At 36.7% G+C, this 27881-nt stretch overlaps 1 protein-coding gene across 1 annotated transcript in view; it reads left to right on the top strand.

The window, feature by feature from the left end:
- LOC149141939 (bZIP transcription factor 29-like) overlaps positions 1-13908 on the top strand; it is a 69026-nt gene extending 55118 nt beyond the window's left edge. Inside the window, exon 4 of the mRNA XM_089447842.1 lies at positions 13188-13908. Coding sequence (XP_089303968.1) covers positions 13188-13498 — 311 coding nt within the window. The 3' untranslated portion in view covers positions 13499-13908. The remainder of the gene's footprint in view (positions 1-13187) is intronic.
- The last annotated feature ends 13973 nt before the right edge of the window (positions 13909-27881 follow it).

Genomic DNA, 27881 nt, shown 5'->3' with positions numbered 1-27881 from the left:
AGGAGTTTGAAGAGCTTGCAAGGGGTGATTGGAGCTTGGGATTGGAGGCCAAAGAGGTAGGATCTACAGTCTAATCTAGCATTTTTTTTGGTTTAAATGTTCGTTGCTAAATAAATAAATAAACTTTTTTCTCTATTTCCCATTCCCATTCCATTTTTTTTGCAGATTCAAAACTTCAAATTTCAAACATCATGGTTATATCACTTGGAATTTTCTTTTTCTTGGTTCCTTTTTTGGTTATTATGGTTTTGGGGACTAGAAAAAGGAGGGTTGAACATGAAGAAGGGGATGAAGAAGTGGGTTATAATGGATTTGGTGAAAATCCCGCAGAGGAGTACCTTGGTGAGGAGGCGCTGGAGGAGGAGAGTGAACACGATTTAGCTCAAAAAACTAAACAAGACCAAACCCCATTGTGAAAATATGTTCCTAGCCTTGAAGCAGGGAAAGGGGGTGGAACCACTAAATTTCACTGCCCCCATTGCAACAATAATTACATAGGTTCATACACCTGTGCCAGAATGCATCTCTACAGGAAAAGGCCATGGGATGGAGATAAACAAATAGGAATCAAAACTTGTACACGTGTGTTAGCAACAAAGAGAGGCCAATACACAAGGGAAGAGGAGGAAGCCCAATACAAATCTAAAAGATCAAGGGGTTTCTTTGAACCAAGCTCACAATCACATGCACAAAAAACTCCTTCAACATCTTCCTATGGCAGTGGATATGGAGGCACAGGGTCACCAAACATCTCTTTAAGGCATAGAACCATATCAGATTTCCTTGATGAAGGGTGTAGGAATGACGTGGATTCAAAAGTTTACTGGTTTCTTTATGCATGTGGGATACCATTCAATGTTCTTCTCTCACCTTATTGACATGAAATGGTTTCTGCCATAAATGATGCCTCTAAAGGATACAAGAGCCCCGGGTATGACAACGCTAGAGCCGTTGGGCTTGATCATGAAAAAGCAAAAATATCACATTCTTTGAATAGAATGACAAATTCATGGATTGAGCATGGGGTGTCCATTGTATCTGATGGATGGACAAATGTAAAAGACAAGCCATTGATAAGTGTTCTTGTTGTGTCTGTTAGTGGTGCCATCTTTCTTCCAGAATATGATTACTCAGACAAGTTCAAGACCGACATCAACATTGCAGAACCATTACTTGAAACAGTTGAACGTATTGGGCCATACAATGTCATCCAAGTCATCACTGATAATGCTGCTAATTGTAAGGCAGCGGGAGCAATTATTGAGGATAAATATCCCAACATATTTTGGTTTGGGTGTTTGGTTCACACAATGAACCTTTTGATGCATGATATTATTAAGAACAAAAACCAACGATACAAATGGATTGGTGATCTATACAAGAGAGGCAAACAAATGATAAAATTTATTACAAATCATAGTAATACCCATGGGCTTTTCTGCAATCACTCAAGATTGGAGCTGTTGAAGATTGCGAAGACTAGATTTGCTAGCTATTATCTCACCTTCAGGCGCCTTTTGAAGGTAAGAGAGTCATTGGCTAGCATGGTATCAAGTCCACACTAACAGGTATTAAAGGAAAGAGCTACAAATACAATTGACAAGTAAGGTTTTGAATAGGTGGAGGAGACCGCTCTTGATGGTCTGTTTTGGGCACGTGTGAGGCAAGTATTAGAATTCAACAAGCCCATTTATCACATGATTCATTTTGCAGATACAAATAAACCAATGATTGGGGAGGTGTATGAGCAAATGGATACCATGTTGGGGCAAATAAAAGATATTGTTCAGAAAGATGATCCCAACTCGTATACACTGATTCACAATTGTGTGTGTACACGGTGGAATAAACTGTGTGTGTACATGGTGGAATAAACTTAATGTTCCACTACATGCCTTGGCGTATATCCTTACGCCAAAATACTACTCTCCAACTTGGTTGGGCCAACCTGCACTTGGGTGGGGCTAGGGTCAAACCCCATATAGATCTAGAGGTAGCTACAGGATATATGGCAACATTATACAAGTTGGTACCTGATAGGGAGGAATGTGCTAATTTGCGTCTTGAATTAGGCAGATACTTCAGTTGCACTGGTTTGTTTGGTTCATATTCCGACACATAGGATATAGTTAAGTTCAACTTGGTCTAGTGTAGAGTTAGGTATAGAGTTAGGTAAAGTGTGTTTCTTTACCGTTGTACATTTTGTAACTTACAATCCGACGGTCACGATATGTAGTGATCCGACGGTTAATTCTCTCCTCGGTATTACCGACACTTGATCCGTGGCTTGACACCCGATTGGTCCATGAATTCTATTTAAAGCGCATGGAGGGTCATTGTTCGGGTAATCCGTGCATGAGAGAAGCTTATGTAAATTTTCATTCTTTGATTAATAAATTGCCTGTAGTACCCACGTTGGGACAGGCCGTGGATTGTTTCCCTCTTTGAGGGTTTTAACCACGTCAAAAATACTGGTGTATTGATCTGTGATCTGGTTGTGAGCGGTGTCCTTTTGGTATTCTTTCTGAGGAACTTACCCTGTAAATTCCTACACTTTGCATGCAATGGAAGATAGAGACAGATTTGATGCTCTCACATGGTGGGAAGCATATGGCAACATGGGACTTCTGCCAAAATTGGCAAAAAAGTTCTCTCACAGGTTGTAAATACTTCTTCTGCAGAGAGGTGTTGGAGCACCTACGGCTTCATACATAATTTGAGAAGAAATAGACTCAATGAAAACCGGGCAGAAAGCTTGGTTTATGTGCACTACAACTTGAGGTTGTTGAGTCATTACTATGATCGGGCTTATGAGGATTCAACATATAAAATTTGGGACAACCACCCAGAGGACGATAATTTGGAGGATGGCACCATACATCTTGAAGAATTGGAAGCAGAACTTATGAGAGAGGAAGATGAAGCAACAACCATGCCACCCCCACCATCCAGTAGCAGTGCTCGAGTTCTAAGTCTTGTTCCTTTGTTGTCGCTGCCTCCATGTACATCCTCACGTGGAGGGCATGTGCCTTCTAGTTCTAGTTGTGGGATTGTGCCGGAGGAGACTCCTAGAAGATCACCACAACCTGCTCAGAAATTAGACATTATTCATGGTGGCAAGAGGAAGCAATAGATGATAGATTTACTCGTCTTTTCTAATTTCTAGTAGTTTTAATAACTGTTGAATCTTTCATATTTATTATGATATTTTTTGTAAACAATATATGACAATTTAAGTTTGAAGGTTGAAGTATGAAGTTGGTAATTATAGCTCATTGGTAATGAATTATGAATATGATGCTTTGTGAAAGTTGAAAGTTGTTTCATTTCATTTCATTTCATGTTAGATATTATTTGTTGTAATGGTTACACTTAGCTTACAAGTATAACTATGGTGATCAATGATAATAAATGTTATATATTGAATTTTGAAAGCTTGAAACTTTAAGATTGATGAAATCATGATTCTTCATGAGACTCAATATGTTGTATGTTACTAACTTGGGGACGTGGTTGATGAAGATTATAACTTCTAGATTATTGTTGTTATATAGTTCAATATATGTTTTTTGTATATCTAATTCATCATTCTACATGTTTTTGTTGACATATATGCATCAAAATATACAAAATATATATATTATATAAAAAACTCTTTGGGATTCGCTCCCAAATCGGGAGCTTCTGAAAATGTCGCTCCCGCTCCCGTTTTCACTCCCACTCCCAAGTAACCTTGAGTTGTCATACCAAGGGAAATGTTTGGTAGGGTGTGTGATTAAACAAGGCATCATTTCATTTGTTTTTTTTTGTAACAAATGAAAAAGATAATCACCACTCTTATTAGCTGCTACGAAGCTTGAAGTTTCTTAGCTCGTGGGAGTTTATCCCTCGATAATGTTACTTTCCACAATATAAAGGTTGGTAGGAATTGAGCATAGAAAGACTTAACCCAGTCATAATAGGTAGACTTGGCAAGCGGGCAATACTAGAAAAGTAGTTGTGTGTTTCAACTCCAACACATAGAAGACATCTAGGGTGCAATACCTCAATTGAGTCTCTTGTTAATAGGAAAACTGACCATAATTAGTCACCAACCAAAAAAGTCTTCTTTGGGTTCGACCAAAGACTTGCATAGATTATGAACTTTGACATATGAAGCTTCCTATTTTGACCTTAATACCTAGATCTTGTTTGGTCGACCATCTATTTTAAGGCCTTGGGCACTGTTGCCACATAATCTAGCAAGTCTTGGAGAGGGGTACCCTACAAGGCCATTATTAGACCAAGTGACAACAATGGGGTAATGGCCTATTGTCACCACAGCCAAAACTCCCTGCTTTTTATGGACTTTCACCAATGGGAGTCGTCCCGATATAAGGTCACCTATGATGGTTATTCTAAGGTATAGGATGACCAAAGGTCAAGGTAAGGAGAAAGGGTTTCTTGCAATGGATTTCAATAAGGACAAGGAACATGAAACCCTAAAAAAGTCCCCAAGTTGAAGTTAAAGACAAATTAGGGTTTACCTTATGGCAAAGGAAATTATGGACGAAATTGAAGTGAATGCCCACCAAAAGGAGGGATTTTATGGCAACCACTATCCTCTTGATGTTTAGAGTCTCCAACACCGAAAATTCCTCTTCCCTAGGAATTCACACCAAGCCCTAGCTTGGCCATTTAGCGTTAAAGGGCCCAAGAGAGAGAGAGAGAGATACACTAGATCACCAATTTTTTCCATACATTAGATATGAAATAAAAAATTTGCAATAAACATGGCACTTACAAGATTATATGCACGTACAATCCAATTCTTGATCCGAAGTGACTTCTCCAAAGACGAGAACAAATGCTCAAGAAAAATTTCGCTCTATTGATCACACCTTATCGCTAGAGAAAGAGGTTGAAATCACAAGTCCAAGTGATGATGATCTACAAAATGATCCTCTCCTCTATTTATATGAGGAGGCATAATGTCTAATTAGCCTAAAAGCTCTTAAATCTCAAGTAAAATTACAATGGTGCATTGGGTTACGAACCAACCCACTAGCTTAGACCAAAATTCAAGTGATTTGCCCACACGTGCGAATCATAGGGCATAGAAAGCTAATGTCATCCATGCGTTGAACTCCAATAGGCATGTGTTGGTGCTTCTAGGTGCCAAACTTGATGTAGAAGCATCTAAAATTCATCCTTTATGGGTCATCCCTCAAATATCAGTGAATGGCTCACTGTGGTCCCAAAATCTAGTTTGGAGACACAACATGATGGTTCTCATGGGCCTCCAAATGGCCATAGTGTCAATCTATGCTCCAATGTTGAAGGTTTCCAAGGTGGTGCTAGCCCTCCCATGTCTTAACGGGTGAGACTATCCTCATCTGGGCCTTGGATCAGTTGCCATCCCTCTCAAAGTGCTAAGGCCAGTATGGGGGCATGCTGGGTCCAAGGGCATCATCCCAAAAGTCATCAAATGTAGGTAAAATCACCAAAACGCTCTAGGTGTTGGTGGTGCCCAAGGGTGTGTGTGATGCTCTGTTGCTGCTTGGAGTCCAATGGCTCTTAATGCTTCACCTGCGGGGGTTAATATACTTCTGAAATGGCTTGGGTACGTGTGGGTAGGGTGCCCAAAATCTGGGTTGCGGAACCACCTAACAATTACAATACAAAGTCTAGTGAAGGCAACCAATCATCAAGTAGCATAATCTTTTTTGCATCTAAGTGAACCAATATTGAATGTAAAGGGCTATTTAATACTTCAAATAAGGCTTCCCTTCCAAAATTGGGGCTTTGAACTCGTAATGGTGTTTCCTTCCTAGGTGGGAGTGGTTAAAAGACAACCCTATTAGGTGTTTCCAACTCAAGGGGAAGTGACATTTCCTCACTCCAGCATTCAATCGATAGGTGTTATGTGAATAATGATGGTACGATGGGGAGAAGACTTCATGTTCAAATGCCATGGTCAAAGGGATCAACATGATGGGGATCCATATCCTGAGTGTATAGATGTATCATGTGAGGAGGGAGCAATCATGGATGCATGAGTTACCAACTCGGCCTTTGTTTTCCCACCCCTCCTATGTGCCTTTTACTTTTGCTTGATTTTTCTTTGTATTACTGTTCGTAATTGAAAGGGTAGAGCTTGCTTTGTATGATGTAGAACAGTTGTATTACAAATTAAAGGTATTGTTTGGGTCAGCTAGCCAAAACTGAGTCTATTTTTTGGTTCTACCAAAAACTTGCATAGACAATGATCCCCTACAAAAAAAATATTCTATTTTGATGTTGATCTCTAGATCTTGTTTATTCAACCATCTAATTTTGTCCTTTGGCATAACCCTTGTAATTGTTTGTAGGTTTGTAGTTTTGCTATAAGCCTTAGTTCTCCTAGATACACATATGGCATTGCAGGGATTGTAGGTTAATACCTATGTTGCCAGGAAACGTGGGTTCGGGGACGGGTACGGGGACGGGGACGGGAACGGGGACGTCATTTTTTGAAACAGGGTGCGTGGGTTCGTCGGGGGTATATTATAATTTATATATATAATATATAAATATTATATTTTATAAATTATAATATATGTGAAATTGTATATTTTTCAACTTTAAACAAGAAAACTAAAATACTTGTGATTTAAACTTTAGATATTTAAGCATGCACATCATTGAACATTCAACATTCACAATGAAATTTCAAAATTTCTAGTGTTATATCAAGTGTGAATTGGAGTTTACATATTAATAAGAATCATGATATATGTCCATTGTCATTCTACATTCAAAATTTGCCTTAAGGCATCTCCAAAAAAAAATTAGGAAATTTTAAAGTACTAAAATAAAAATAGCTAATAGTGAACAATGGCTTCCTCAAGCCATGTCATCAACATCACTCAGATCTTCAGTTAGCATGCTTTCCAGGTAGGGGAATCACTCTCATCTCGAGGCTCTTTCTCATCCATAGCAACTGGAGGTAGCTCAATAAGGCCATCTGGTTGTATCTCCTCACCCACACACATAACATCATCTGTGTATTGGTCCCATCTCTTGAAAGGACCCTCCTTGTAACAGAGATCTTTTCGAGATATGAGACAAAGTGTGCTATGAATGTACACTAAGTTCTCTGCCTTCTTTGAGCCCAACCTATTTCTCTTTACTGAATGGATAAAGACATAAGTACTCCAATTCCTCTCGAAAGATGCAGAACTAGCTACTTGGAATATTAGGGGAAGCCCATTAAATTAATTAAAATTTTAAAAATTAAAATTAAAATGAACTCCAAAGAACCCGATTTTGGGGTTCCAAGTACCCATCATCAGGGTTCTTCGTACCTGTCAAGACAAAAGAACCCAATTTTTTTTAATGGAGAACCCGGTTCTTTATAGAAGAACCCGGTTCTTATGGGTTCTTCTCAGAAGCACCCATCCAAGAATCCGGTACTTGGGTTCGAGAACCCGGGACGGGTTCGAGAACCCCACCCCCGGGTTCGGGAACCCGTGCAACATAGGTTAATACATTATTGTTTGGGTTAGCCATTCCAAACCAAGTTTTCAACTTTGTCAATGGGTTCTGTAACATTTTCGAATACACATTTGGCCTTGAGGGCACTCTAGGTCCAACTTAATACATTATTGTTTGGGTTAGGTAGCCCAAATAGCGTTTTCAACTTTAGCCGTGGCACTTAGGGTCATTTTTGGCTATTAATCATACTTTGCAGCATTGATGTCTTTCTCAAAAAAATTGAGTGTTGATAACTAGGGAATCAATTATATCTTCTTGGGCTATGATTGGTGCTCACCAAGTTAAGTGGTCATTTATAGAGAGTTTAGTTAAATTATTTTCATTTGATATTATTACTACGAAGCAATACATATTGGAATAAACAATTTGAATTATTGTTGCAAAAATCCCGATTTTATTCTGAAAAAATCACAAAATCACGATTTTTTGGCCTAGTCGAGGTTTGCCGATTTTTACCAATATATTGGTGCTATCTTAATTTTGCCGATGTTTGCCGACTTTTATCGATATTTTCTTGATATTTTGGTTTTTCGGACCATTGCCGATTTTATCCTGATGTCGACGCTTACAACATTGACTTGAATAGAATGAAGAATGGTACAAGAGATATATATTACAATATAAGGGAGAGTACTTGGTGCAAGACGTTGTATTTGCATAGAAGGTAAAGATTGCACAAGAGATAAAGATAGATTTAGAAAGGAGAAAGATGCCTTTACTAGGCTAGGAATGGTGACTGCCAAATGGAATGATCATTAAAAGGTGGCCCTAATGGAAAAATGTCATCATGTAGAGTATTTTCCTTTGATATCATTGTTATAAGGCAATACATCATGCAAAAGACAATTTGATAGAATGAATATGGGCATAGAACATAAATGGAGGTTACTCAGTGTAGGATACGCTACTTATGTAGGAAATAAAGATAGATTTAGAAAAAAGATTAAGAAAGTTTTTAGTAAATAAATCTCTTTAGAAGTTTCGCACTATTTCATAGTCAAGATGATAGAAATGGAGGGTAGCTAGGTATATATGACTTTAATGCTCGATGACATTACACATACTAACAATAATATTTGACCTCTTTTTAGATCATTCCTCATTTTTTTTTCTTGTTTTTTGTTTTTTGTTTTGTTTACCTTTTTTTTTTTAATAATTTGTTTGTTTGTTTGTTCCTTTTATATCCCTTTGAAGTTTTAGTAGGTATCATTAGCAAGTGCTATGTTCTTGTAAAAGCAATAATGTTTATGAAAAAATGCATCAGAGTTAAATTAATTAATTTTAACACTTACATACGAAATAAAAGATTTTGCTCTAAATGAAGCGATGAAAGATTATATTGAATTACAAACATGAAAGCATGGTAATTATTACATATTATACAAAGTGGGGTAGAAGCTATCTACTCCTCCAAATGAGGAAGTGAAAAGAGCTAAGAGGAAAGATTTAAAAGGTATCTTAATTTCAAGTCAAGTTAAAGCGTTAAGAGATGAGCCAAGAAATTAATAGAAGCTGTGACCCAAAGTTTTAAAAAGCTTGCCAATTTAAATTTATCAAACTCCGAAGTTTAAGTCACTTGGATCTTAAATTATAAAGTTTTCAAGTCAAATTATCAAATAAAGAGCCCTATTAAAAAATTTATTTTCCATTATTTCATCAAATGGTGGATATGGACGAGAATCAACTCACACGAAGGCTTTTGCAAGTTGGAATGCAATCGAAGATCCACTTTAGTGTAAAGATGAACTAGTTAATACCTTGGAGGAAGTAGAGACTTATTTACCTATGGTGGAGTGATGACGTTGTGTGTAAAAGCATTGTGTCCAACAATGAATGCACTAATAAACCTAGAGATATTAAGACACCAAGAAAAAGCTATTAATGACGTTGGTGAAATCACTTGAATAACACCACTTAAAGCAAACATATAATGAGGGAAATATTTCGACTATAGTTGGAAGCCATCAAGGGTTGGATTGGACAGACAATCCCCAATTTGGAAGGAGGATAAACATTTTAGAAATATCATAGAAGTTGGGATATGCTTAGTCATTCTAGAACTTGAGAGATGATTTCATCCTTGAAATATTTCAAAATTTCATTGCTATTGCTTGTGAGAATCACCTTGAAAATGTGTTTGTGTCCATGTCAACAATTATGACAATGAGAGTGAAGCCATCACGACAATTAGTATCTGGTTTATCGACAAATGTGAAAAGGGATAAGTGAGACTGTTCACCAATAATGCATGGCTACTCATAAAGGTTGTTAGACATTGTGCAGAATCGTTGAAGCCAACAACATAATTCCCATTGTTTCAGGAAGATAACAAAAATATCGTTTTCTAGAGTGAAATCAAGTTCCTTGCTCATGAAATCAATTGTTTAAATACAAAATCATCATAAATGATAAAATAAACAAAGTTCAAGTGAAGAAAATGAAAGATCTTGAAAATGCTAGAAGACTTGTTATAAAGTGCATAACCTACAATCTAAATTCAAAGATCATCAACATGACAAATGATTTTAAAAATCAATTAGGAGAATTAGAGTGACAATTCGTGACTCACAAGTTAAAAATAAAGTGCCAATTCTAGAAGATGTCACAGTTCATTGTGAACAAGATCACATGAGAAGTAGGACGTGAAGAAAAGTTTTGATAAAGTTATAGTAGACAAGGATAAGGAAATCACTTGTTTAAGAAATCATAGTCAAATTTTGCTTGGAAAAGTAAAGAAAAACAGTGCAAGGACACATTATTTCCAAAGTTTAAGAAACATTAGCTGATCTGGTTAAATCAAAGTTGTGGTTTAAGTTCAAATCATGGACAAGGAAACCCTCAAAACTCAATTAAGGTGGAAAACACTAATAGTAATAATGCTTCTAACGAAAGTTCAAATCGTGGATAAGGAAACCCTCAGACATTACATTAAAATGGAAATAGCTAATATTGCTACTAATGAAGCTTTATTAGTCAAATGACATCTAGAGATTGAAGTTGAAAAAGAACAGGACAATGTAATAATTTTGATATGGATATGTGCATACGTGTACATATAAAATACATATATTGTTTTTTTTAATTAGCTGCTTCTACTGTGTCATCCAATTAAATTTTGCTCCTTTCCCCATACTATATACTTGTTTCTGTCCTCCCCTCCATCCCAAAACATAGTGTAGCATAGCAAAAGACAGAATATAGTGTTGATTGCAGATGTGATATAAAGTGGAAAATGACATAAGAATTCTACGAGAACATAATAAGCTTCATTGAGGGATATCATGAGTGAAGTTGCTTTGGTATTTGTTGTTATCTCCTGTCACCGGAAGTGAAGGATGTTTTAGCATGTATGCTTGAAGGATTGCCTATGGGGAGGCAGGCAGATTAAAAATTATAAAGAACAGTGCTAACGGAAAATTTAAGTGCCTTCATGCTTCTAGTTGTACACAGTGGCAGTTTATGCACTAGGGAAAAACCTTTGGAGTATATTTAATTATGAGCCAAAAGAATTAAACTGCAACAGGAGAGGGAAAGAAAAACAAAGAAATTAGTTTAAGGCTTGTGAATGATTAGAATGTGGTCTAAGATTAACCAGTTGATTTGCTGAAGAACAGCAATTTAGAATATGAGAAAAATGGTATCTGGGAAATGGGTGAGAACAAGGGCGAGACAGAAAATTTAATTAAGGGAGGGATACAAAATGATGCTTTCCATGACCACAAGTAATTCATAGTTTGGGTTGGACACTGAACAGTATTTTGAGTTTTATCTATCTAATTTGGACTACTTGGGTTCCCTTTTTGAACAATCAATCTTTTTGAGAAGGAATTGTATATGCAAGGCTTTGTGAGTTTTGGTACTAAGCTGTTTAGTTTTTGTTAATTTGATTATTTTTTAACAAAAATGTTTTCGAAAGTTTTGGAGAAGGCAAGCTCAGTGCATATGCAATTACAGGTAGAATTGATTTGTTTGGATCGATACATTGATTGTATCTAAACACAAATGCTTTTATAAGTTTTAGGGAAGGCAAATTTAGTGCTCTTCACTAAGTTTTATACAATATTGCAACCAATACTTCTACTCAGATGCACAAATATCCAACCATATCAGATATGTGATCTAATACTTTGATGTGAGAAAACCCAATCCAATGTTCTTTCCTTGTAAAATTTTACATATCATGAAGAAAGTGACACGATTTTTATTCACGAAATATTGATAAACTACTGGCACTCAATTCGATAATGTTTGTGTAGGGTTGTTTTGCACTTATGAATTGGACTAGAGTTGTACATCATCTCAATAGGTGCCATAATTCTTCACAAAGCATTATCAAAAGAAAAACAAATTGATCATTCAGAGGCATTTGATTTTATGCTCATATGCTGTTTTGCACTTATGAATTGGACTAGAGTTGTACATCATCTCAATAGGTGCCATAATTCTTCACAAAGCATTATCAAAAGAAAAACAAATTGATCATTCAGAGGCATTTGATTTTATGCTCATATGCATGTTACATAGTGAAAATGGTCCAGCAGGAGAATAAATGTGAAGAATGATAGTTATCATTCAGGTTAATACAAGTTTGTCGAAAGAACAGTATATACTCCAACATGGTTACTATATAATATCAGCTTCTTACAGTGAAATACATCGGCGAATAAAAAGCACCCAATTAAAGCTGGGGGGAACTCAATTCTATGCCTTGCAAGCTTTGGTTCAGTTCTGATATTTTACTCCATTTTTAGGCTTAAGCTGGAAATATAAAAGCATAGCCTGTTACTTTATTATTTGGAGCTGCCTTTACAGTGAGCACTCATGCATATCTATCTGTCTTCTGATGCCAAATATGCTTCAGCGGAGACCGCAAGCCTTGGGCTAATTATGGGTATTTCAAGTTCTATACAAATGGGCAACCTTAAGTTCATAGGCTGGTCAGTTGACTTACATCCATTACCTAGAATAAGTTTATAGCTTCCAAAACCTATTAGGAATAGTTCTATCTACTCATTTTCTATCAGTAATGGATTAATCCTATGTACTCGCTTAGTCTTCACCAGGCAAAACAAAATGTTCGAATGCACAGGTAAATTACAGATGACTGCTTCCTTTTTGTATTAAATGGTATCAGTGTATTGTGCTACTCTAATTTGTTAGATTTAAGGAAACATTAAGTGTCACTTGTTTAACTTTCAACTGGCACTCTCTACGTGTCACTATGCCAATTGTTTTCCTGAAGTGTCCTATCCATGCCAAATTTAGAGTATTCATTATACAGTAATTTGCAATATATTCTAATCAATGCTTAATTAACAGTAGACGCTGTCACAACTAACAAGTTGCTGGGTTTTCCCATTAGTTTGCATTTTGTGTGATTTTGCATCAAATTAACTAACGTGAACTACTTCATAAGCGAATCTTGATGTGAGTGCTTGTTAATTTGGTAATTTGTCTCATCTCTCTGACTAATTTAGTTTCTTTGAATGATGGATTTTTATCTAAACTCGATTCCAAAAGCATCGATTAAAATGGAATCTTTGACAATGCAGGATGATCTGGTCAGCTACTATGTTTCCTAGATCTATTTGATTTCTCTATACTATCCATAGTCTTAGCGGCACAATTCTTTCAGTACTAACTGTTATTTGGATTGTTATTGCTACAATTAGCATTAAATGAGGCTCTCAGCGAGGAGGTTCAGCGACTAAAATTAGCGACAGGACAGTCAATCTCCATGAATTCACATTTGTTTCAGCTTCAGCAGCAGAGCCCCCATGTTGCAGTTCATCAATTACAGCAACAGCAGCAGCAACAACATCAACAACAAGTCACAAATTCACAGCAGTCTCCTGGCCAGCAAACAAACCAAAATGAAGTCCTACAGAACACATATGGTGCTTTTCCGGGTTCACTAAGCCCTTTTCTCAAATCGGATGGCTCAAACATTCCTGCTAGCCAAGGGAGCAATTGTTCCTATTAAACTAGATTCTTTGTTTTTAAATTTATCCTCTTTCCTTTCCTTACTTTTTATGTAATGTATAGTGCAGCCACTTGGGGAGGGAAGGATTGTACATACATTATCCGATGTCATATTTATGTGTTGAACTAACTAGGGATGTTGACAGCTTTGGACAGCGGTCTTTTTAGCATCTTCTGGCTCTAAATTTTATTTGAAGGCGTACATAATTTGAGCCAACTTCATTCTGTTATTGGGCGTAATCTGAAGATGTGCATCTTGTATGATGTTCTTAGATCATTCTAGTTCGTATGCAACCGTCGGTTCTTATAAAGGTTCCTGTAATATAGTAGTCTTTTCTGTAGGGAATAATGACTACGTTTTGATTTATTTCATTGACTATGAAGAAAAATGCTAGATATCTGTTGACTGGACATCTCTAGTGTACATGGTGGAGTGTTTTGCTAGGCTGGTTCAGTAACTACGTGGGCAGTGATTTATTTTTTGATTTGACAATTATTAGCAAAGGATAATTTCTCGCAAGAAATACTGGCATAATCATGGTGGAAACTGCAGGTATACAGATCATGCGTCACCTGAATGATACAGTGAGCTAGAAATCAGGATTACAAATTTTCCATTTATCATTGGAGTTTCTTCAGGACATCGCTATACCTATTCCTAGTCTTTTTTTTTTCCAAAGGCAACTTAAAGACTCTGGCTTCTACCTACCCTAAGCATTCGTTGTGTATTTGACAGCCATCGGATTAGCATTTAAGGGCATGTGAAAATTGCTGAATTTCTTTTGAAACAAACTATGAAGTAGACATTTCCTGTAGCCCAGAATTCATGTTCCATTGGGAAGATGGTTAAGATTCTCTGATATATCTCTCTATCTGTGTAAACCGAAACCATCACTCGGAGACCAGAAAGGGCCTCTTTAAAGCTCCCAAAGGATCAAATTGTAAAGATAATGTGTTCAAAAGCGAGGAGAACAAAGAATTTTGATCGCTTTGATTTTAAATTACTGAAGTTTCCGACATCAAGGTCCAGAAACTAGTACACAGCTTAGAGAAAACCAGGATTCACATTCCCGCAATATCGTCTTCTAACTGTACGAACTTTAATTTTCCTTTCTTGTTCGTGATACATATCATCTAGTGATATCTCTATGATGCTTCCTTGCTTGTTCGTGATACATATCATCTAGTGATATCTCTATGATGCTCACCAACCACTTGATGTGTGTGATATGTTTATGACTGTTTACTATTTGAAAAGTATGTTGTCGAACGTGTGTACAATATATATAATTTTCTGTTTGTACCTGAAAAATCTTTTCATTATTTTTCGTTTTTGGTTTTGGCTTCCCTCTGATTAGCCACTTGCTGCTTAGAATGTCTAGTAATACAATGATTCTCATAGCCAGTTATTTCCTTTCTTCACCAGGATTTGTTATTTGTGGTAGCTTAGAAGTGACTATTAGTCGCTAGCTACCTAACGTGTCCAGGAATACAACGATTCTCATACCCATTTATTTCCTTTTCAAGAACTAGTTTGTAACATGAATAACTAACTTCTTTTCATCTCTAGAAGGATTTGTGATGGTGAGCTATCTACAATTATTGATGATTTCAATGGTTACACTCAGTTCAAATTATGTTGCGTATAACGAGCTTGGCCCTTGTTAGGGTTCGCTACATGTAGAGAGTAGATTAGGATGGTTTGAAAATATTTTTCTATTCAAATTTAGAATTCATGTTTTGGGAGGAAGGTGAGCTTATGTACACGTGGAGGAGTTGCGTGAATGTAAGATTAGAACCAAAATATTGGAGTAGAGGCGGGGGAATGTTTCTTTTGTGATGTAACAAAATGGATAAAGTAATTATGTGTAATTATGGGTATATTATAGTAGTATTTATAGACCCATGGCATATAGAGATGTATAAAGGTACAACACTTTTTTGCCATTTAATTTTCAGCGGCTACGAAATTTCTATCATATGTTAACTTGGTACCGAAAGACACCCTATCTAATGCATAATTAGTAATTTGTTTGATAACATGTGATAAACATCTATATTTGTCACGGGAAGTAACCGAAAATATTACGGAACCCGTGACACAGTAAAAGTTCATCAAATATAGTAGAGCATTTCGTGCGACACCAAGCATTTAATGACTCTATTTATCACTCTATTCATCGTGTGTTGAAGTTGAGCCAACATTATTAATCCTGTTGTATGGTAGATAATCTCATGTCAAACTAAAGAATGCAAGGACATTGTTTGGAAGGTTATGAAGTGTTTGAAGTGAACTAATGTAATAGTGTTTAATATTATTGTACGATTGATGAAGTGTAGATGGTCCATGAAGAATACAATAGTGGAATTTGAGAGATGTTTAATATTGTTGCACAATTGATTAAGTGTACAACAGTTGAATTTTATCATACCCAATTTGAAATGGACAATTTTTCAATAATAAAAATGTGCATATGGTCGGAAACTAAGATAACTTTGAGTGAGGGTATATCGATGTTATGACCAATTTTAGCAATTAATAACAATATTTAAACATTCAATAATTTACCATATAAGTAACTCATAACTCGCACAACAACACTATAAGCAACACATATAGAAACACTAATTGTATGTGGAAACCCATAAAGGGAGAAAACCACCAATCATTTTTTTAGTTTTTTATGTAAATATAAACTCCAACATGTTACATTATGTATATTAGCACCAATGAGAAGGAAACAACCACTCCTTGATTTCCAAGTACCCGCTTGCAGGTGGTGCCAACCCTCATTTGTTTCACTGGCATAGACCTACAAGGAGCTCCAACTTCTTGATTTGTAAGTTTACATTTGGAGGGGGCACCGAGACCCCAAGTTATTTTTTAGGTACTCACCTAAGGAAATACAAACTTCTTGATGCGCAAACACCAACCTTTTGTACTTGCAAATTTTTTTCATAATTTTTTCAGACTCGGATCTATAGTTACTCGGTTACTTTAATCTTTATAATTGTATTTGCTCCTCACTTGTTTAGCTCTTAATAACCATATATCTCATTGTACAATGATCATCCTCAGATTATCATCCTCTTTGATTTCATCTCTCCTTCTACTATGAAACTTAATTCTCACAACCATATTTGTTCACAACTTTAAATCAATTCAACTACACTTCTCACATTTAAATCTGATCAAAACTTTTCAGATTTACTCAACAATTCCCTTATAACATCAAATCTGATATCAACACTCAAATTTACTCCCATTTTTTCATCAAATCAATCATCAACTTCTATCTATTCCTTCTTCTATGTTCCCAATTATGTGTTTTTGCCTTCACATTCATTAGAAGTCAAATCGTTTTAGGTTCATGCTGTTTCAAATTCCCTAGTCTCGTTGTTTCTCCAATGAGAATCGATGACACTGGTTTCCCATCTTCATGTTGTCTTAAATTTAGCTTTGATCTTTCTTTAGTATGGCCTTATTAGTCTCAACCCTTTCACCAACTCAATTCTCCATTGTAACTGCTTATTTTCTTTCATAGCCTCAACTTTAATTTATTACATATTTGCCCTTATTTTTCTTTTCTCACTTTGGTGCCCAGTCTCATCTTCAAATTTCCAATGGTCTCACCAACCTTTTCAACAATAACACGTCTTTTGTAGCCTCTACACCTCAAATACAATGGGCATTAGACAATTGATTTTACACCCTGGAAAATGCCTTTTGTTGATTGTATCAAGTAGAGTAAGTCCACATAATCATAATTGATTTTAACTTTAATTGTCTCTTCATCAAATTTGCTGGTCAGAATGCCAAATTTTATTAGTGCTATGATGTGACCTTTAGCAAACTGTGCATGAGACCGAGTCCTCAAAACTGTGTTCTAACCATTTAAGGCCTTTTTTATGTTGATATCATGCTGCAACATCTTGCCACATGGCTCTTTTGAGTGGTGCCACGTCACCCAGAGATATGCCACTTGGCCACTCAATAGGTCTAATTCCACTTGCTATGTGTCACTTTGTTTGTGTGCCAAGCCATTGCTAATAGTCTACTTGATGTCTCTTCCTCAGTGTACCATGCTGTCTCTCAACCACTTGTCTACCACATCTTTGGTACCGATGAGACGCTGAGTTTAGTGGTTTTCATTATTTTTCTTCATTATTCGAAAAAGTCCAGGGTACTGAATTCATGTCATTCACCATACCTAAAGTGTTGTAAATATTTTATGTTGTGCTCTCTATTAATTGTGCCTTCGCCCAACTCTATGTAAAATACTTCAATCGAAACCTTTTGTGGCATGGCGAGAAAATGTTTGTCAACTAACATAATCATTTCCTGTCCCACAGCCTCTGTCAACAACGCTAACCCCTTGACTTAAAATCTTTGCAGCATGACGTGAAATTGCATGTTGGTTAATGGAATTATTTCCATCTCACACCTCTATCAGTGGCGCCATGTCTTCATGAAACACTCTGCTTAAACCCTTCGCGACATGATGGAAAATTGTGCACTAATGAACCAAATCTCGTCTAGCGACTTCTATCAATTGTGCCATCCATTGACGGGGAATTGAGATTTGCGATGATGTCATTATGCCATGTGTTACCTTATGAGTGGTGCCATGTGTTTCCCGACAAAGGGCCACTTGGGCATGCAAACGTGCTGAATCCACATGTCACATGTCCCTTGCCACATTATGCCATGTCACCATTGTGTTGACATGCCTTGCCAAGTGGTTGCCACATCATCTATCTAGCCCCTCATGTTTTGCCACTTGTACACTACTTCATCAACCATGTAAGCATATAGATCATATCTAAGTGTTTTTCGAGTTTTTTGTGTGTGAAGTTTTGCAAGGGTCAAATGCCTAGATTCACATTTTAGTGTGGAACCAAGAAAAATATAGAATTATTACAAAACTCATATTCAAACGTTTATAAATTTGAATGCATATAGCATTGGATGTCTGAGATTTCTTCCAAGTCTCGGATTACGTGCCCCAGTTCCGATGTCCTGCATCCTCAGATGAGTCCAAATGGATTCGACTAAGTTCAGTATCTTCCTTTTTCAGTCGCGCACTAATCTTCTTGCACCTAGATGGTCCAGATTCTTTGATATGTCAAGATGTCCCAGATTTTTCATTGTTAAACTTGACTAAACTTCAAAACTTGGTTTCTCATCAACCCTCGAGAGTTTTGCTAAGTGTTATATATCATTCGAAGGGTTATTGAGAAGGCTACACAATGAAACACTTAGTTTTCTCATTTGAGCTGAGGTATTAAGGCAAACACGCCTTCAAATATGCAAAGCTATAACCTCCATTCTTGACTCTCCATGCCCCCTTTGAACTTGACACAACCGACAACTACCAACTTTGACAACTTTAACATCAATGACAACACAATTTGACTTTAATGAGAACATATATAACTTTGACGTCAATGCCAATACTTTGCTCAACAATTTACCCATTTGGGATTGATGGCAACACATCCAAACATTGTTGAGTCATTGACCATGTAATATTCTCTCTACTTAAATTCTCTAAGTGAGTTTTAAATTTTTGCAATTTTGGTGGTGGACTAATTTTGAGCATAAAACTCAGGAAATATGGATGAAGAAGCACTGATTGAATTTTTGAGAGAAGGCTCCCAAGACATTAGGAAGAAAGATAAAATAAATGGATGGTGGAATATGGGGACCACCTCAAGGAGGAATTTGAATTCCCTAGAGGAAATTCGATTTGGAGGGAAGAGAGAAGAAAGGAGGTCGAATTGTGGAGCCCACAAGGAGAGAGGAGGAACAATAAATATAAAGAGAACTAGGTTTCATTCTGGGACTTTTTTCCATTTTCAGATTTTAACTCTAGTTTGCTTGAGTTGCTCAACCAAGTTAACTTGCGCTGCTTAGCACAAGAGATTTCCAAGTGGGAATTGTTGGAAATATAGAGGGGGTGAATCAATTTTTCTTAGCGATTAACATTTTATTAATTCTTTTCAGAGAATTAATTAATCTTCAACAATATTATTATTATTCAATAGCAGATAGCAAAACTAGTAAATAACCATACAATAATGCAGAAAGATAGAGACAATAGACACAAGATTTTTAGGTGGAAACTTCGTTCGGGTAAAAAAACCACCGAACGCTTCTTAATAATTGGCTTCTTCTCTCTTCAAAAGAAATATTAATTACATCAATATTTAAGCTACAACTGAGGGAGGTGTCAACTCCCTATTTCATAGGGAGCAACTTGTAAGACGCTACTACACCCTAATATTTGATGCAACCAGGATGCCCCAACGCCTTGTGAGTTAGGCCACAACTTGACGAGTGCCACAACACTGTTTACCAGTTGTTGTCGGAAGGATGCCTCACTGCCTTATAATTTATCAGCCACAACTGAAAGGATGCCACGACGCCTTGTGTAGGCCACGACCTAGCCTAGCACCACCCCACCACCCTGAAGAGTTCTCAGGTCACAACCTGAAAGTATCTCCAATCGCTTGCCTTGCACCACCCTACCACCCTGAAAAGCGGACAGACAATGTTTCACAATTTTCAGAGTGGATCCCCTTGTGCTCTGAATTAATATAAGAATGATGTAAAGAAGATTCTACTATAATATGTCAAATCATGGTAGCCACCGACCACACTCCACAACACTGTCCATACTGATCACTGCACAATGCTGCTCATCAAAGCCTCACTGCTAACGTTGCCAAGGCAACTAACCATTGCACAAGCTGACCATTGTAAAACCTGTTATCACTGATCACTGCCACTGCTCAACTGCACATGAATAAATGAGCATTCATGAGCTCACAAATTGGCTACCAACTGCACATCACTACATTGCATTGCTCACGAATGAATAAATGTCAAAGCTCATATGCAAATGATCACATCACTGACCCAAACCCAAACATCTGATAATGACATACTCCAAGATGCCTTAGGTCATCCCTATGTCTTGCTACTAATTCTCTCAAGCTTTGCGCACAAAGAGCTACCAACATATGTCTTTTCACCGCTGCTAATCATTGATCATACACTGCTATACATCTTCATGTCAATAAGCTGTACATCAAGATGATATTGCCCTCAAATATGAACTACCATGTAATGTTACAGTTGTGTCACTGTACACTCTTTAGGTCATCACTACAAGACACCTAGAACAAATCTCTAGGCCATTACAGTTACAGGTCTATGTCAAAGTCATGTCTAGTCAAAGTGAGGGTGTCAACTTACCATGCCAAGTGTCTATACATATTAGATCCGAGTCAAGTTAATATGTCAATGTGTCAATGTGTTAAGTTAATAGGTCATGTATAGGTATCAAGTCTAAGTGTCATAATAGTGAATGCCAAGGTAAAGTCAAGATGCCAACTGTCATGTCAAATCAATTGTCATGTTTATGAATCAATTCAATGATCACGTCAGAATATCTCATTGATGAACTTTAATATCACTGGTGTCATACTACACATAGAGCAGAACTCACAATTCATCTTGTTACATGTATGTCATAGACAACTAGTTTAGGTCACTGCTAAAATTTCTCACTAACTGAGGTCACGATGTAGTTGTCAAGTCATAAGGTACATTTGCAAATAAGACTCTATCAGATATTTAAATCATGGCCAAGCCTTACCATATTATGTCACTGTCAAATCCGTTTATCAATATATTGACAAATTACATAGTATCACTGTTGCACTAAGTCATCTACGATCACTGTTAAGAGTGTTCTTGTCAATTAAGGTTATATGTCACTACTTTATATTATTTCAAGGTCAAATAAAGTAAGTATTATGTCAGTGTGTTTTGGATTAGAATTGCAATGAAAATTTTGTCAACAAGATGCACAAAATAAAATTCCAAGTCAATGATTGGGTTATTGTCTTCGGTTCTAGAGGTTATTCAACTTATACACTGTTAGGCCCCTATACTACTAGTGTAACCCCTTATTGTTATTAGTACAACCCCCTTATTATATTGTTGTACCCATGTAGTCCCCATATTGTTATTATTGTGCCCCATAGAAGCCCACTATTGTTATTATTGTGCCCTTACATTATTATTTTTATGTCGGCTCTGATTATATTATGACTCCTTAGACTCCTATATATAGAAAGGAGGTCTTATCATTTGTATCATCTAGGAATTGTTCATTAGTGTAATGTAAAGGAGGCTGCCTCCTTGAAGAGGCTGAATTCTAAGGTGTTGATCTATCTTTTTTATTTTTTTTGTACGCTGGTTTCATAACATTTGGTATCACAACTTTGGATTTTAGGGTTTCGCTACTCCAAATAGGTCATTGTGGCATTTGCGCTGTAAATTTTTTTTTTGCGATGTTTTAGACGCTAATAAAAAAACCAATTTGGGTTGAAATCACGCTGAAATTTGGGTCCGAATTTCAGAGCTTTTCGTGCTATATTTGCGAAGATATGATCTGAGGAAGTTGGTCTTTTTGCAGACTCCTAAATTACATTCCAAACAGGTGATCTAGGGAAAATCGTCATAACTTTCTCTCTAAGCTTTGGACTGAAATTTTGTAAGAAAGTACAGAAAGAGGACGGACTGTAGTTTCTTGTAAATATTTTTCAGAGCCAAAGGTCGAAACAAGGACACGTGGCACGTCGCACAAGTCTGCTCTACTGAACTAGTCTATAATCAGGTCACCGTGGGAGATTTGGCATAACTCTTCCTTGGAGAATCCAATTTGGATCAGATTGGTGGAATTGGAAAGAGGGCACAGAGTGCTACTGTAGGTCGTAATTTAAGAACTTGAAGAACTGAAATTACAGAGTTATAGTTGTTTCAAGATCGAGCTCCTAAAATCAAGAAAAGGCGATATGAGGAAGTTTGATGGCAATGATCCGGTAAATTGAATACTTCAAATGGAGCAATATTTTGATCTACATGGTGTACCACTGTTACAAAAGGTATGTATTGCAGCAACACTTTCTTTAAAGCAACACCACAACAATTGGAAAGAGTAAAAGAACTTTGTTACATAGTGGAAAGTAAAATTATGGCAACAAGGAAGTTTACCCCTCACAACTATAATAATGGAAGTGTTGTTTCTCCTAGCCTTCAACAACCTACAAGGGTTACACCACAAAAATTGGAAGAGAAAAGAGAAAAAGGGCTTTGCTACAATTGTGATAGAAAATGCACTAAAGGTCATAAGCGTGCTGAGAAGAAATTATTTTACATAGATTATGAAGAGGAGAAAGAAAATGATCAAGAAACATCAAAAGAAGAGTATATACACCAGGAACCAACCCCAGAGAAAGAAGAAATGAATCCGACCATATCTTGTAAAGCATTGGCAAGAATTACCACTCCTCAAACTCTCAAGATAGAAGGACATATCAAGAAGAAAAAGGTTTAAGAAGTGAAAGATCACATCGAAAAAGAAGAAATGAATCCAACCATATCTTGTAATGCATTAGCCAGAATTACCACTCCTCAAATTATCAAGATAGAAGGACATATCAAGAAGAAAGATGTTCAAGAAGTGAAAGATTACATCGAGCATCAAGAAATGAATCCGACCATATCTTGTAAAGCATTGGAAGAAATTACCACTCCTCAAACCTTCAAGATAGAAGGACATATCAAGAAGAAAAAGGTTCAAGTAGTGAAAGATCACATCAAGCATCAACAACAAGTTCTCCAACTTTTAAAGGATAACGCCACTTTAGTGCAAAGTCGAATGAAACAACAGGTAGATCAACATTGTAGTGAAAATTGTTTTGATGTAGGTGATTGGGTATTTTTATTGCTACATCTCAAGCAAGATATTTATGAGAAGGAAATGTTGGAAATACTACATGCACTTAAGAAATGGTGACCTTACCGAATGGGAAGACACTTCAAGGTAAAAATGGATCATGATAGTCTTAAATACTTTTTAGAACAAATATTATCTATAGAAGAACAGAAAAAATGGGTCACAAATATATTGGGTTATGAGTTTGACATCATCTATAAAAAAGGGAAGCAAAATTTTGTTGCAGATGCACTCTCAAGAAAGGATGAGGATGTGGAAGCATTGTTTTGTGCTATTTCTATTATCCAACCAGATTGGATAAATGAAACAAGGGATGAATGGAAAAAGGACGAAGAAGTGTGGCCACTCATTCAAAAGTTGCAGAAGATCCCAATTCAAACAACATTGCCAGAACTTGAAAAGGAAGGAAAAATCATATTGGAACCTGGACCAGTCACAGAAACAAGAACTCGATAGCTATGAAATCGATCAATTTCAGAGTATCTTATCAAGTGGAAGAACTTACCCGCTGAAGATTCCACATGGGAGGACAAGAATATTCTACAGAAGCATCAAGAACTACTCAAGCGTTGACGACAACACTTTTTGAAGGAGAGGGACATGTTAGGCCCCTATACTACTAGTGTAACCCCTTATTGTTATTAGTACAACCCCCTTATTATATTGTTGTACCCATGTAGTCCCATATTGTTACTATTGTGCCCCATAGAAGCCCACTATTGTTATTATTGTGCCCTTACATTATTATTGTTATGTCGGGTATGATTATATTATGACTCCTTAGACTCCTATATATAGAAAAGAGGTCTTGTCATTTGTATCATCTAAGAATTGTTCATTTGTATAATGTAAAGGAGGTTGCCCCCTCGAAAATGTTGAATTTTAAGGCATTGATCTATCTTTTCTATCTTTTTTGTGAGCTGGTTTCATAACATACACAATGAGATTGTGGCGTGAATTACATTCATATATTGACAACCATAGGTGATTAATGGTAAACCATACTTCATTGCCCTTCAATCAATGTGCTAAATGATAAAACTATAGGCCACAAGGATTTGGACCAGTTGTAGTCCCTTTTAGACTATCAAGATGTGTGATATTATTAATCTCATGGTCAAACAACAAGAGTCAAATGTCAACTGGTCTTACACACACAATCCATTGTTTTAATGTCATGTCACATAAGGTCATGTTACTATTTTCATTAATATACTAGGATAGTCATAAGGTGATCTGTAACCAACTTAGATACGACCCTAATTAGTCCCAGAAACTATCTTTAAACTATCTTAAATTCTCGCAGATCTTAGCCTCTTTACTAAAGACAAGCCCTAACTAAAGTTAAAGGAAACAAAACATAGCATAATACAAAACTTTAGTTGGAATTAAAAATGGTTGACTTGTGGTTGTTCCCTTAGCAAATCTCCTCCACCTACAATAAAAAGGATGTATCAAAGATATAAATTTACCTTGACTATTCCACAGATTCGAGCTCTTAAGGAGACATTTTATATAAGTGAACTGAAAGAGATACACAGTGGTATCCAAGACCCAAAATAACTTCTTAGCTATCCTGCAATTTAGAGTTTTAGTGAATGACTAGGTGACATTAATGCCATAGAAAGGCCGTCCTTCATCATTCTCAATCCTTCACTTTTCTTTAACAAGGAGACTTGTAACTAGGATCGAATCATCATACCCAAAAGGATTGAACCCTGACTCACATAGTTTCTGCGTTGCTGCTCCTTAGGTTGGATAATAATTTCAGAGTGCTATTGAAAGATCATATGTTTTCTTTGCATACCTTTTGGAAGTGTATTAGGCCTCTTTTATAGATAATGCTTGGGCTAAGGAAGGGCTCCAATAATGAACGTTGGAGGGCCTCAATAAAAGTTTGAATATAGTTTTCATTATAAAACATTATTAAATGGTTACCTCAAGCCCTACACAAAGCACATATACACTTTATAATGAGGAGTTAGGCATAAGTAAGGTGTATTGGATGCCTAAGGTATTTTTGCTATAAGAAACCCACATGCTTGTTATTAGATGGTCCTTAATCAATAGGATTATGTGAAGTCATCATCCCTTGGGGTTTTATCCCAACAATAGGGGTTATCAATTTCAACAGTGAATATATGAGAAACCAGGGGGCCATTTGAGGCATACCACATATCAATAGAATGATCTTGATGAGGAGAATCCAATGACGTGGATCTCCAAGTCAAACTCAATATTTTGATCCCTAAAAAACTATTGACAAAGTCAGGGTACATCCTTGGTCCAAGGAACCCAAACCTCGGGACTTGGGTTTTCAACCACCCAACAATATAGCTTCCAACTTGATGTAATCTGGCAATTACTAAGAAGCGTTCATTAACAAATTGACATCAATGACTGGTGTTTCTAGTCGAAGTAAAACCCATTCAACTCCATGGGTTGACAACAATGACAACACCATCCAACAATTTCCCCCTTTGTCATTGATGGCAACACATGTACTCCTTCTATGAGTACTCCCATTGAATTCATGCTTCCATCTCCTAATAATTTCAATATTCATCTCATGCTTTCTCTCCCCCTTTGACATCAATGGAAAATGGTGACTCCCCCTGACAATCTCCCTGCTTCCCGTGGAGCTATCATCTGCCTGTTCTCCCCCTGACGAGAAGCCTTCTTGTAATTATTTGTCAATGACGATCCCTATGGGCTTGTAACCTGCATGTGCTCCCCTTGACGAGATGCCTTCCTCTATCACTGGTGATCTATGTGGACCTGTAATCGTTTAATTGTTCCCCCCCTGAACTTGTTATGAATTTGACACATATGTCCTTAAGCTGCCATTCTGTCCATGTTGTTAGTCTTTCAATGGTAGACTTGTGCCACACACTGTTGCATAAACTCCCCCTCTTCATAATTCAAGGAGTCGACAAGCTGAATCTTTCAAAATAATGTGTCACCCAACGGACCATCTTGACTCGTGTCATTATCTAATGCATCTATTGATTCCTGATGACCTTTTGCTTTTATGAATCTCGAAAGAATAACTATTGAAACCTTCTTATCTGCTTGATCTTCTAGTACTTGTTTCCTTTTCTAGACTTTGTTCCTGCAATCTTGAGCCATGTGCCCATAATTATGACACTTGAAGCATCCAATGTTGTCCATAGGTGATTCCATCTGATATTTGCAATTGCGACCTATATGGCCATGGTTATGGAATTTGAAACACTCAATGTTTAGCCCGTTTGGCACGTACTATCTGCTGAAAAAACCATCATGGAACCTGTCTCGTGATCCTGCAAACTTGCTTCTAGGGTTTTTCGGATGATTGTGGTACTTGCCAAATACTTTACAATCCCTAGCCATATGTCTAGAGTTAGTACATAAAAAACAATAACCATTAAATGAACATGCGTACCTGGATGATTCATTCACAGGCATTGGTCTTTGATAATTGTACCTGTCAACAACTTTACAATCCCTAATCATATTTGCAAAATTAATACATGAAAAGAAATAACCATTAAATGGATGAACATACATGGATGGTTTTCTATACTCATTCTTCTTCGGAGGTGGTGTAGTCTTTTGTTGTTTTTCCTTGGTGGATTTAGCATCATCCTTTGGAACTGCAATTTTCTTAGTGTTTTCCTCATCCCGACTTTGCAAGGATTTAGATCTTGTGCCTTAGTTACATAGAGCTTTACCTGCTTCTTCTGCCTTCATCTTCAACTGGGCCAATTCCCGATCTTTCCTGTCAATAACCTGCATTGAATGGTCATTTTTCCAATCCTTGAACTTGTTGACTTTATTAACAGTTGCAACAAGTTCTTATTGAAACCAACTTTTCAATATTTGTCTTCTTCTTTCTGCTTTTTCTATTTGTATCTTTAGAAGAGTGACCTATTCTGCTTCTCTGTTGAGAACTTGTAGTTGTTCCTTCTGCCTTCCATTTTCCTTCTTGAGTCCGTCTATTTCTGCAACAACTATATCCAATTCTTTTTGCTTTTGATCAACTTCAGATACATACCTTTTATCAAATTCCTTTTGTTGGATTGCCAAGTGCTTCTCTTTCCTTCCCGATTCATGCACTTGGAGATTCAATTAGAAACTTCTTCTTTGAGTGTGCAATTTTCTTTCTCTGTGTTCTTCCATTCTGACCCTTTGACTTCTTTGGCTTCTTCCAGCTGCACTCTGAGTCTGTTAATGATTTTCTCAGATTCTTTATCTTCTTATTGAGCCTTCCGACGTATCCTTTCTCTATTTCCAATTTTGATTCAAGAATTTTTTCCCTTTCCCTTTCACTCTTGAGTTCCTTTATAACTTTGACCACTTCATTTTGAAATTCGATCTGTCTCATTTTCTCAACTTCTTCGCTATCACCATTGTTTGATTCATTGATATTAGGATCCACATGATTATCAACATCTATACCTTGACCTACATTCTTCTTTGAGTAGATATTATGGAGCCTTTCCCAAAGAATTTTTGCCATTGAACATTGGCCAACTTTTGCTTTTATGGGATTTGGAAAAACATTAGAAATTACATTCATGGATTTTGTGT

Source organism: Pinus tabuliformis, chromosome X (assembly GCF_031772625.1).
Source record: "Pinus tabuliformis cultivar Carrire ecotype Pingquan chromosome X, CPIR1, whole genome shotgun sequence".
NCBI lineage: Eukaryota > Viridiplantae > Streptophyta > Pinopsida > Pinales > Pinaceae > Pinus > Pinus tabuliformis.
The sequence above is the reverse complement of the archived record's forward strand: the minus strand, read 5'-3'. Positions and strand labels throughout refer to the sequence as shown.